The following is a 13,767-nucleotide window of genomic DNA, read 5'->3' as shown; positions in this document are numbered from 1 at the left end:
TTTTTTTATTTTTAAAATATAATTTTTTTATATTAAAATAATTAAAAAACATAAAAAAATAGTTTCAAGAAAGAAAAAAAATCAAATTTATACCTACTTAGATTAGCAAGGAAGATGGTTAAAAACTCCAGGAGCACTTAATTAATTAATTTATTTATGATGAAGAAGTGTTTTAAAGTTGATTTAATTAAAAGGGCTTGATTAGCAACTCTAAGCTGCAAGGATCCTAACAATGTGTTTAGTGTATGAGAATATTTGGGAAATAATATGAAGGAAACGAGAGGGGAAAAAAAAGGAGTAAAACTACGTTTCATCTGGTATAATTTTTGTAAAATAATTTTAGTTATTTTTATACTTAACTTATAAAAAATCACAAATATATCTAGTTAGAAATAACTTTGAACTTAAATAAAAGAGTTTATTAGAAAATTGAGTAGGATTTTAATTTAATCAAAACTTAAAATTTTTAATTTATAGATTTTATATATATAGCATATAATAACCGTTGTTGTCTTGAAATTTATTAAAAAAATGATAAAGGCATGCCCATGAAGCTTTGTCGAGAAACATGAAATGTATAAATAGTAGAGGATAAAGAAGAAGGATTTTGTGTGCGTGATTGGTAATGCAATGCGTCATGTTTTTTATTTTATTTTTTATTTTATATAAACACGTTCAAATCATTTAAAACACACATGAAAATATCATGAAAAACACATTAAATTAAATTTCAACTAAAAAAACAAATAATCATCATGGACTGAGTGATGGGTAACGAGACTCTTGTGAGTCAAAATGAGCTCTAGAAAAGTCGGTGTTACTGCCTTGCAAATGACAACATCATGTCGCCATCTTTGGACATCCTTCCTAAATGAAATCTTGAGAAATCACGAATTAGATCTTCTTTTTTGACGTTTTTCAAGATCAACTATCTAGACACAAGTAGTGTCGTAAAGTAAGAGACTATTCTCTCCTTGGGGCGAGCCTCTCGCGCTCGAGTTCGAATGGAAAATGACTCCCTCAACTTTTTAATTTAGCCTACAATTAAACATTATTTAGTTTTTAAACATTTATTTTTATAAAATATTATTTATGCAGATTAATAAATACATTTTGATAGTTCAAAAAACATAACAAATCAAAAAATATATTTTCATGACAACTATAGTTATCAAACCCGACTTTGGAGTTGACTCGGCCAAGAGATCAATTCCTGGGTTACACAGGTTGACTCGGATCAAACTAGGAAAATTTAAAAAAAAATTGAGATTTTAATATTTTATATGAAAAAATTAAGAAATAATCCATGTGGATATAACATGTATATGTTGTAAACAATTAAGTTTAAAAGATTACCTCAAAGAGTTGTTTATTCCACATTGAAAAGATATTATCTTATTCTTCTAAGTGGAAGTATTTAAACCAAAAAAGTTTTTTATCCCATATTGAAAAAACATAACTTTTTTCTTGTAAATATAGAGCATATATACTAAAGGGCTTCAAATCTCACATTGAAAAAATAAAATATTCTTCTAACATTTATATAGTAAACTTTGAAATGAGTTAGTAATCAAATAAAAAATATGAAAAAAGAGGGTCTCTAGGTAGAAGAAAAAAATAAAAAATAAAAAGACTACCGGGTTTTTATTGGGTCGCCCGAGTTCCGGGTTGACCCGGTAGGTCGACTAGTTTTCTTCGGCCCAATTACAGTCTTGAATTTCGAATGAAATAAACTCAACCAACCCTACTAGGTTCTGGTGGTAGCAGGGCCCACCGCTACCTAGTCCTGGTTACAGCAGGGCCCCAACTTTAGTGGACCCCAAAACCAATTTTAATTTTTATAAAATATAGAATGATAAAATCATAAAAGAAAATAAGAAAAAAAATGATGTCGAACCACATTAAAATTTCAAACTCATTACTCATGTCATTAGATTAGAAGCACTATAAATTGAAAAACAATAAAGCTCAATCCCCAACAAATCAACTGTAATTATATGATAAATTACGATTTAAGAACGAAATTGAAAACATAAATCTTTTCATAAAAGGACCAGGGATAAAAATAAACAATAAAAAATATAAGGACTAAAATTGAAAAAACCAAAAGAAAAAAGGATATACATGTACTTTCTCTAGAAGACAGAAAGGAATGAAGAAAAAAGGAAACGACCATCGATGACAAACAACTCATCATTTGTCGTCATACCAGCAGGAAGAGGACACGGTGATGCTTTAAAAGACACGACTGAAGGGCAAGTTTGGCTACTAAATGGTATCGCACACGCCGCTCAAAAGGTGGGAACGTCATCAACGCTCCAACAACTTTTTTGAATAAAAAATTATTTTTCCAACTTAAAAATATCATGATGCCCTTCATGAGTCTGAGATTTGCAAAAAACAATGTGTGAAAGTACACAAATACCCCTAGACGGAAGCCTTGTTTTATCTTTTTTCTAAGGGTAAAAACGTGTTTTAATTTCATTCTAATAATTTTTTTTGACCCATGGACAAATAAGTAGCTTTATTGTTTTAAATTTTTCAAAAATATAAAATTGCCAACGAGTAAGTGAAAAAGATCAAATTACCCCACCACGACAGATCCTGTTTTTTCAATCAAGGATAAGATGGTAATTTCACGTTAGCAATCTAGAAAAACCCACGTACTGTGTATTTTTATTTAATGTGATGTTAAATTTCGTGCGGTTCATATATGACAAAATCCGATCAATATTTGCACGTGGAATTGCACAAGCGTTCGACATTCAATCAATTCTATGAACAATAGAAGAGAGGATCAAATGGATTTGGATTCAAAATAAATATATTTTTTTTATAAAATAAAGCCCTTCTATACAAAATAAGAAATATTCAAAAATTAAATACAAATAAATATTTTTTATATAAAAAAAAAACTCCATTTAAAAATGGCCTGCAAAACCTGTGGTTTAGGTCATGAAATCGGGATAAACTGATAGAAAAGAAATTGAAAATAACCCCAAAACCAATTTTAATTTTATAAAATATAGAATGATAAAATTATAAAAGAAAATGAGAAAAAAAATGATCTCGAATTGCATTAAATTTTCAAACTCATTACTCATGTCATTAGATTAGAAGCACTACAAATTGAAAAACAATGAAGCTCAATCCCCAACAAATCAACTGTAATTATATGATAAATTACGATTTAAGAACAAAATTGAAAACATAAAATTTTTCATAAAAGGATTAGGGAAAAAATATGCAATAAAAATATAAGAACTAAAATTGAAAAAACCAAAAGAAAAGAGGACATACATGTACTTTCTTTAGAAGACAGAAAAGAATGAAGAAAAAAAAAACAATCATCGATGACAAGCAACTCATCATTTGCCGCCATACGTCGTACCAGCAGGAAAAGGACACGGTGATGCTTTAAAAGACACGATTGAAGGGCAAGTTTAGCTACTAAATGGTATTGCACACGCCACTCAAAAGGTGTGAACGTCATCCACGCTCCAACAACTTTTTTGAATAAAAAATTATTTCTCCAATTTAAAAATACCATAATGCCCTTCATGAGTCTGAAAATTGCAAAAAACAATGTGTGAAAGTACACAAATACCCCTAGATGGAAGCCTTGTTTTTATTTTTTTTCTAAGGGTAAAAACGTGTTTTAGGCCCCGTTTGTTTACTGGAAAGTAGTTTTCTTTTGGAAAGTGAATTCCGGGAAAGTGTATTATTTTTCGATGTTTGGTTGTGTAATGGAAAATAAGTTGGAAAACACTTTGCAGTGTTTGGTTATGTCATGGAAAATGAGCTGGAAAATAACTTATTAATGTTTTATTTTTTTCAAGTTTATTAAAATAACGAGGAACAAATCTTACAATTTAAAAAGTTGAATGATAATGAAATTGAAAAAAAATATAATTTCATAAATTATCTCAAAAAAATAAATAATAATCAAAATAACAGAGTTCAAATCTAAAAAATAAAAAAAATTGAAAAATAAAGAAATTAAAATAATAATAATTAACATTTCATAAATTATTTCAAATAAAATAAGTAATAATCAAAAGAATGAGGACCAAATTTGATAGATAAAAAATTTCAATTAAAAAATGATAAGGGAAAAGCAAATAACAATTATAAAAATGAGGACCAAAATTAATATAAAAATTAAATTCTAAGGGATGAAAATGAAAAAAAAATATTCAAAACAAAATATATATAGCAATCAAAAGTTTGAAAACCAAATTTAATATAATTAGCAAATAATATGACATTTCTAAATTTTTCACAACTTTCAGAAAGTGTTTTCCACTCAAAATAAAAGGAAAACACTTTCCTGAAAATCAAACCAAATTTTCCTTTGACTGGAAAGTATTTTCTGTTGACCGGAAAGTGTTTTCTGTTAACCAACTTTTCTAATGGCAAATAAACACAAAAAAGTTTAGAAAGTGATTTTTCAAAAACAACTTTTCAAGAAATAAACACGGCCTTAATTTCATTCAAATAATTTTTTTTTTACCCATGGACAAATAAGTAGCTTTATTGTTTTAAATTTTTTGAAAATATTAAATTGGCAACGAGTAAGTGAAAAAGATCAAATTACACCACCACGACGGATCCTGTTTTTTCAATGAAAGGATAAGATGGTAATTTGAGAAATTACAATCTAGAAAAACCCACGTTCTGTGTATTTTTATTTAATGTTATGTTAAATTTCGTGCGGTTCACATTTGACAAAATCAGATCAATATTTGCACGTGGAATTGCACAAGCGTTCGACATTCGATCACTTCTATGAACAGCAGAGGAGAGGATCAAATGGATTTGGATCCAAAGAGTAAAAATAAGACCTGACACTTGACACCGCCATTCCATGTCGGTATCTCCATGATACCACCTTGGTCAAGTCAAACGGTGTGATATTTATATTCTTACCCAATGATTCCCTGCCAGCTGTGCAGCCCAGTCAACCCTTTGACCAGGAGAAGGACCACCTCCCTTTGTTCCCGATCCATCTTTCTTGCGTGCCCTGGTTAAGCTTCCGTGTGATTATGTATTTCAACCCCTTTTTTTGAATTATTTTTGTTTGAAATTGATATTTATTTAAATATTTTTAAAAGAATTAAAAATTTATCATTTTAATATATTTTCAACTAAAAATTATTTTTATTACTACATTATTTTAAGTAAAACTAAAAAAAAAATTCTTAGAGTTAATTCGATTGAATCTCATTTATATTTGACTAAGTCAACTAGAATATGATTGGATTTCTAAAGTATTATTTGGAATTATAATCCAATTGTACTTTTAAAATTTTTAAAATTTTTGTACCTAGAATATGATTGGATTTCTAAAGTATTATTTGGAATTATAATCCAATTGTACTTTTAAAATTTTTAAAATTTTTGTACCTGAAAAAACTTTAAATTAATATATTTAATTTTTTTTTAAAAATGATAATGTTAAAAATTAAAAAAATATGTTTTTGATATGTTTTTTTTTAAAAAAAATACTTTAAAAAATAAATTATATCACCCTCCCAAACATGCTATTAATCAGTCTAGTTTCACCCAGTATATCAATATTATTCAAAAACCTAATCATTGAATATCTAAGTAATTCAAACTTGTAAGAATATATTTCACTTGATCCACCTTACCTGGTTCTAGTGATGAAATAATAGTTACAAGCTCATGGGATAAAATCCTTAGGTCACAATCCATCAAGAATTACTATGATAGAGTATCTGCAAGGCGTGGTCGGTTTAACCTCATACATGGTTGATCGTGACATGGCGTGATGTGATTAGTCAATGGTTAATAATGAGGAGGCACTGCCTCCTGCCAACACAAAGCCTATTCATGTCAAGGTATCTATCTTATCCTCCTCTGCTTCCATGTTAAAAAAGAGATATTCCTGCGTTCGTTCTCTATCTACTCTCCAATAATATATATGCACGCAGAGAGAGAGAGGGAGGGAGGGAGGGAGAGTCACTAGACAAGAGACTAGAAAAAAGTAGTTCGATCTTGTGTTTTTCCACTGTAACCTCCTCCCTTTACCCTTCTTTCAGCTAACCACTTTAATGGCTGAAAACCTAAGAATCATCGTTGAGACGAACCCCTCACAGTCACGACTCAGTGAACTTAACTTCAAGTGCTGGCCCAAGTGAGTCTCTCTTAATTTCCCCTACATGTATATATAGATATGTAGTAGCTAGCTAATCATGTAAGTAATGATCTCTTTTCATATATGGCTGTGGTAGTTAATCCAGAGTTATGCTTCTTCGTTTTGTTGTCATGAAATAGATGGGGTTGCTCTCCAGGGAGGTATCAGCTAAAGTTTGATGCAGAGGAGACGTGCTATTTGGTGAAAGGGAAGGTGAAAGTGTACCCAAAAGGGTCGTTGGAGTTTGTGGAGTTTGGTGCGGGGGATCTTGTGACCATACCCAGAGGACTCAGTTGCACCTGGGATGTGTCTGTTGCTGTTGATAAATACTATAAATTCGAGTCATCTTCATCCCCGCCACCTTCTTCTTCATCGCAGTCAAGCTAGCAGTGTCCCAAATGTTATCTCTTCTTCCTCTGCATGATCAATCAATTTATTCTTTTGAATTTGGTTATGGCTAGCTTCTATTATTGAGATTCTTCTCTCTCCTTCTGCTTCTTTCTATATATTTTTTTTCTTTGCTGGGTGATGTACAAGGCGGTGGTGGTGGTGGTGGTGGTCTCTTGGTCAAAGAACGGGAAAACGATTAGTAAATTAATGCATGCGCTATATTCAAACCAATCTTCTTTTTCGAGTCTTTAAAAAAGCTTTTAATGTTCCCGTTGACTGGTCAAATCTAAGATATTTTTTATTTTTTCAATATTTCATGGTGAGAGGGATGAGTGGCACTTGTTTGCAGGGGAATGATTTGGACACCTATCTTTGTTTTTATCAATGAGACAGTACTCTGACTGCTGTAAAGACGAAGATGCCCTCTTCTGACTGCCTTTTGCAAAAACAGAAAAAACGTTTTAGGATACACGAAGTTGCAGGGTCAAAAATCAAATAAGTTGTTGATGGCTTTTATGATTCCTAAAAGCTAATCGAGGCAAAGGAATATTCTATCACCTTTAGGTGTTTTCTTTTTTGGCTTTTCGGTGACCGTTGTTTTTTAAACTTTTTCTTTTTTAAATGCATTAGAATAATAATATATTTTTTTATTTTTAAAATTTATTTTTGACATGTTAACACAAAAAAGGTATAAAAATATAAAGAAATAAATTGAAACAATTTTTTTCAAAAACGATGTGCCGCCATGAAAACAAACAGGGTTTTAGTCTGAGAACTTGGGCTTCTTCTCTTGGTTTGGTTTTGATCATATTTAGAAAATTATAAGCTTCAATTCGAGTTCGGTCTGAATCATGGGTTAGTTTGGATTGTAAATTAGGTAAATTAACTTTGCATGAACCCAAGTTATGATATAAAACAATCAATAAATAAAAATACCAATTTAAAATAAAATCTAGTCCAAGTTCAATTGATGAGTCGTTTAGTTAAAACGGTGGGTTGACCCGTGATTCAGTGACTCGGCGCTTAGGACTGGTCAAGTTTCAAAAGAATTTTTGGGAGAACTGACCTGGTGTGAAACGATTAAAAACACAATTTGACCTGTGACCTGGCCAACTCACGACAACAATAGTCAAAATCATGTCAAAACTTCTATATATTTTTTAATTAATGTCATTTTTATTTTTTTATAAAATAAAAAATTTTGTTTGACCTGGGTTCTCGGGTCAACTCACCTGACACGTGACCCGGTATTTGCCTCGGATCGACTCTCGAAAAATGAGATGACAACCTAAAATTAATGGCAAAATTGAAAAGAAAAAAAATCAAATTAACATAAGAATCTAAAAAAAAAAGAAACAAATTTGAAAAAAAAAATCAAGATCATTGATGGATCCAAGGATGATATTGAAAACAAATTAAAATTTGATAAAAAAAATTAAGAATCAAAATTTAAAATAAAATAAAAAACTAAGGTCCTGGCCTTAAATATCATCCAACTTTAAATTGAAAGGTAAAATTTAAAAATAAAAATAAAATTAACAAAAGAATCCCAAACAAAAAAATAAAAATAAAGAGAATAAGAATCAAACTTGGAAAAATTAAAACCGATTATGGATCCAGGGGTGAAATTGAAAACAAATTAAAATTTGATCAAATGGCTAAGAATTAAAGTTAAAAAAAGGAAAAAAAAACCAAGAAAACCCAGGCGAAACATCCTAAACCTAATTTAATCTTAGAAACTTGCAACTCATTGAATCATGGATTTGATTTCAATTAAGAAACTTAATTGTCAACCAATTTAATTTTGAAGGATGAAATCATTGAAAAAATATTAATAAAAAAACTTGCAAAAGCAAAAACACAAGAATGAGGAAAAAATTTAAGAGAATAACAGTTGTGAAGGACAAATCCTAGATAAAATAAATAACAATTAAAACAATGAGTATCAAATTTGAAAGATTAAAAAATCATAGGCGATGTAATTGATTTTTTTTAATTTGATAGATTATTTATAGATTAAAAAATGATATGAGGTGAAGTTGACAAAAGTTATAAAGGGCTAACCCAATAAAATCAAACCCAAAGATTAAGAAAAAAAAAGAATTAAAAAGAATAAAAATTAACTCAAAAAAAAAGAAAAAACCAAACAAACCCGAGCAAACCTCCCAATCCTGGTATAATCTCTAAAACTTGTAACTTCTAAAATCCTGGATCTGAGTTCAATCAAGAAACGTGACTCTTTGCATATATAACTTTGAATGATGAAATCACGTAAAAAATATTAATAAAAAACTTGCAAACGAAAAAAATAGCAACAAAAAGAATAGGGATAAGATTTGATAGAAAAAAAAATAAAGGAGGATGAAATTTGAAGAAAAAAAATGATAAACAAATTAAATTGCAATTAAAAGAATGAGGACTAAAGTTAAAGATTAAAAAATCATATGGGGTGAAATTGATAAACATTCGTAATTTGATAGATTATTTATAAATTAAAAAATGACAAGGGTGGAATATAAATAAATTGTTGAAAGCTAACTCAATATAATAAAAAATGCAAAACAAAAAAAAAACAAAACCCAAATTTTTTTTAATAAAAAATAAGAAAATATTAGTTTAGAAAAAGGAAAACATACTCAATGAACCTTTTAAACCTGATATAATCTCTAAAAGTCACAACCTGTGAAATATTTAACTTGGATTTAATCAAGAATAGTGAGGATAAAAATTAATAGAAAACATCGAAGGAGAACGCAATTTAAAAAAAATAAAAAAATGATGCCAAATAAAATAAACAATAATTAAAAAAATAAGGATTAAATTTTAAATAAAAAAAATCATAGGGGTGAAATTAAAAAATATTTGTAAAGACCAAGCAAACCCGAGTAAATATCTTAAACCTGATCAATTTTTAAAACTTCTGAAATCCTGAATCTGAGTTCAATCAAAAAGTTTATGATCATTCAATTTAAAAATATAATTTTTAAGAAGTCGTCAAATAAAAAGGATTTTTAATCAAAAGAATATGAATTAAATTTGATAAGTAAAAAAAGAAAAAGAGTGAAATCATCAAATAAAATCATTTATGATTTAAAATAAAAACTTGTCAAGGCTAAAAATTTGACAATCAAAAGAAGAGGGATTAAATTTGATAGGAAAAAAAAACAAAGGAGGATAAAATTGTCAAACTAAATCAATTGAAAAAATAATTACAAACAAAAAAATAGCAATCAAAAGAATGATGATCAAATTTAATAAACTATTCAAGATAAAAAAATCATAATCAAAAGAAAAATAACCAAACATGAAGAACCAACAAATTCAAGGGTTGTTCTTGAATTTTTAAGGGTCTCGTGTGAAAATTTAGGTGCAAGAAGAGAGAAGAATGGGAGACAAGAAATGGCCTCCAGTTCCAAACCGCCGAGAATCTTGGCATGCGCGTCACCTCATTTGGTTCGGGGCACCAAGACCTTTCAAAGAACCACCTCGGAAGGCCGCGTTTTATGACCGGATAAGCGTCCATGCCCCAACATGTTTTATTTATATTTAATAAATATAATTTACAACAATACCCCTGAACGCTCTTGAAGATTATAATAAAAACAATGTAAATTGATGAAAAAAAGTGATTAGATGAGAGTTCAATTGGTTTTATCTTCAAGACCATCAAAACAATTACACTATTCCAAAAATAATGAAAATACAAAAATGTTCGTGAGTAGTTGATATTGAATTATTTTATTCAGGTTTAAATTGATAATTTTACTATATAAAATAAAACAAAATTACCGATATAATTTTATATAATTTTAAAAATATAATTGTGTCTAAATAAAAAGACAATTTTATCTCCAAAGCTTAGTATATTGTTTTTTTTCTAAGAATAAATCCATAATTATACTGTTATAATAAATAGTAATTTGTATCCTGATGAACTTAGGCCATGTTTGTTTCCCGGAAAGTAGTTTCCGGAAAATTACTTTCCAAACTTTTCTGTGTTTGTTTGCCATTAGAAAAGGTGGTCAACGGAAAACACTTTTCGGTCAACGGAAAACACTTTCCGGTCAACGGAAAATACTTTTCAGTCAAAGAAAAATTTTACTTGGTTTCTAGGAAAGTGTTTTCGCTTTTTGGTTGTTTTTGTTTTCCGGAAAGTGGTTTCCGGGAAACCACTTTCCAAACTTTCATGTGTTTGTTTGCCGTTAGAAAAGTTGGTCAACGGAAAACACTTTCTAGTCAAAGGAAAATTTGGCTTGGTTTTCAGGAAAGTGTTTTCCTAGAAAATTTAGGCGGAAAACACTTTCAGGAAATTGTGAAAAATTTAGAAATGTCATTATTTGCTGATTATATCAAATTTGATCCTCAAACTTTTGATTGCTATATATATTTTGTTTTGAATATTTATTTTTTAATTTAATCTCTTAAAATTTAATTTTTATATTAACTTTGGTCCTTATTTTTATTATTGCTATTTGCTTTTTCCTTATTATTTTTTTATTGAAATTTTTTATCTATCAAATTTAGTCCTCATTCTTACTTATTTTATTTGAAATAATTTATGAAATGTTTATTATTATTATTTTAATTTTTTCATCTTTCAATTTTTTTATTTTTTATTTGATCTCTATTATTTTGATTATTATTTATTTTATCTGAGATAATTTATGAAATTATATTTTTTTTCAATTTCATTCTCATTCAACTTTTTAATTTGTAATATTTGTTCCTCATTATTTTAATAAACTTGAAAAAAATAAAACATTAATAAGTTATTTTCCAGTTCATTTTCCATAACATAACCAAACACTGGAAAATGTTTTCCAACTTATTTTTCATTACACTACCAAATATCGAAAAATACTTTTCAAGAATTCAATTTCCTTGAAATTTACTTTCTAAAAAGAAATTATTTTTCAGCAAACAAACCTGCCTTCACTTACTCAGGGATTAGTTTTTTTTTTTTTTGGTTAACTGGGTCCCATCTCTTGCTGTATACTTAGGTAGGCTGTCTTATTGTGCTGTGCTTCCATGGTGACTGATTAAACACTGCCGCACTTTCGGCTTCCAACGTGTTCTTTTTTAATATTAAATAGTCTTGAAATCTGACTTTATCGGAGTCAATGAGCTCCACTCTTCCATCCAAAGCAGTATTGCTTGTGCTAATTAATCTCCTAAAAGTAATGGAATATAACCTAACCAAGCACCAAACACTCAGGGATATATGAGACGTAGGTCTATTATTATTATTATTAATTATTATTATTATAGTTACAATAAAAAACAGTGGGGGTAAAGTCATTGTGAGGAGAAACATCCAAGGCTCGGCTTTTTATATGTATTACGAGGAGAAATATTGGGGATTCAAACAGTATATTAGCTATTTTATTTTTTATTAGGGTAAAGTTATTTTTTTTATGGGATTTAAATGTTATTAAAACAGCGATTTAGTCATTCACTTTTTAAAATGTACAGTGAAAATATTTTGTTGCCCTTGAAAGCTAAAAGACTTAGCCTTTCGTACCGGGAATTTTGTGTATTTTCCTATTTATTTGTATAGTTAATTAACGATTATACCCTTCAAAGCTAAAAAATATTGGAGGTGGTTTTTTTTGTCATTACACAATTTTGCATAGTAAAATAGCATTTATAACCCTTGACTTGAAAAAAAGGGCTGGATTGGGAGGGTATTTTCATCTTTGCAAATTGTTTTTTTTTTAATATTCATATGTTATTGGTTCTGTTTAGTAATTTGCATTATTAGAAATTTAATAAATCAATTAAAGAGGCTGATACATGTTGTTCACGCATCAACGTCTCGCGCGTCATTATGGAGGTGTGTGGGGCGTATTCCGGTAGCCAAAAACTATCGATCGTTGTCTCATTCGTCGCGTTAGGTGATGGCGCAGCTACTAGAGTGGCGTGTGTGGTCAGGCTGGCGACGGTTCAATGGCTATGAAGTTTTTTCCTCTATTTTTTTTTCTCCCCAGAGCCTTGGTATTCATGCAGAGCCTTTAAAAAATCAGTTGTATCATATATTTTGTATTTGTTTTGAATTTGATCATCATTCTTTTGATTTCTACTTTTTTTCGTTTTAATGCTTCTTGAAGGTTTTTTTTAATTATGTCCCTCGTCGTTTAATTTCTTTAGATTTTTATATTCAATCTGATCTTTATTCTTTTGATTGCTATTGTTTTATTCTTTTCATTAATTTTTTTTATTTTGTCATTTAGAATTTAATTTAATTTCATTTGGTTTCCAATTTTGTATCCAATCAGGTTTTTTTCTCTTCTCACTCTCCTCTCTCTCATTTCCTAGAAATTCACGCCTAACCTTCAAAAAAAAAAACAATTGTACCCTTTGATTTGTGATTTGATCGATTTTTGGCCTTCTTGCTTTTGATTAGTGTTTATTTGGTTTTGATGCTTTTTGAAGTTTTTTTTTTTTAATTTCATCCTTGGACATTTATTCAATTCGATTTTTCAATCCAATTCGGCCCCTCTACTTTTGATTTCTATATTTATGTGTTATAATTTTCTTGATTTTTTTTTTCAATTTCTTCCCCTCCAATTTTATTGCATTTGTTTTTTTAATCTATTTTTTGTCCTACTTCTTTTGATTGTTGTATTCTTATCTAGATTAATTCAGATCGATCCAATAAGATATCTCAATTCTATTATTTTCTAAAAAGATGTTCTAAATTTTTATTAATCAAACAATATTTTTACTAGTTATCTAAATTATTTTTAAATCTATCAAGCCGATCACCTAACCTACAATTCGAGCCTTAAATCAGGTCAACCTCAAATCAAATAGAGAACTTTACTATTTATAACAAATATGAAGTGATAAGAAATATAACTCAGCATGAAACTCATCTTCCTCGTAACATTTGCTTAAAGCATGTGTTTTTTGAAATTACATGTATTTTATTTTACTGGTGATTGCCATGCATCATTGCTTGAATCAAAACTCGAAGGCATCATAGGGTAGAAGAAAATAAAGTGTTTCTACCTTGTTATATTTTTTGAGTGAGAAAAATGTTTCCTTCATCCGCTAACATGACAGAGGTAAAGTCTAGGTGAGCTAGCACCCATTTAAAAAGAGGGCAACATCTACTTATTAAATAACAATTCATTTTGGGCAATAAAAAACAGTTCAATTGAAAGAAGGAAAAGTTTTTTTTTTTTTTGGTACAAGCATAAAAGGAAAAGGTGGGA

At 29.0% G+C, this 13,767-nt stretch overlaps 1 protein-coding gene across 1 annotated transcript; it reads left to right on the top strand.

The window, feature by feature from the left end:
* Nucleotides 1–5,652: 5,652 nt before the first annotated feature.
* LOC7459530 (uncharacterized) lies at nucleotides 5,653–6,614 on the top strand. The gene is made up of 2 exons (XM_002303067.4): nucleotides 5,653–6,160; nucleotides 6,301–6,614. Exons 1-2 carry the CDS (start codon nucleotides 6,078–6,080, stop codon nucleotides 6,545–6,547), a joined length of 330 nt encoding a protein of 109 aa, XP_002303103.1. The 5' UTR covers nucleotides 5,653–6,077; the 3' UTR covers nucleotides 6,548–6,614.
* Nucleotides 6,615–13,767: the final 7,153 nt, after the last annotated feature.

The sequence above is a fragment of the Populus trichocarpa genome, chromosome 2 (assembly GCF_000002775.5).
Source record: "Populus trichocarpa isolate Nisqually-1 chromosome 2, P.trichocarpa_v4.1, whole genome shotgun sequence".
Classification (NCBI taxonomy): Eukaryota; Viridiplantae; Streptophyta; class Magnoliopsida; order Malpighiales; family Salicaceae; genus Populus; species Populus trichocarpa.
This window is presented reverse-complemented; position numbering and strand designations above follow the sequence as displayed.

Bases quoted from the DNA above. Each gene is read 5' to 3' on its own strand.
- LOC7459530 (XM_002303067.4), top strand. From the start codon at position 6,078: ATGGCTGAAAACCTAAGAATCATCGTTGAGACGAACCCCTCACAGTCA. The intron at 6,161-6,300 runs GTGAGTCTCTCT...GTCATGAAATAG, and splicing joins AACTTCAAGTGCTGGCCCAA to ATGGGGTTGCTCTCCAGGGA.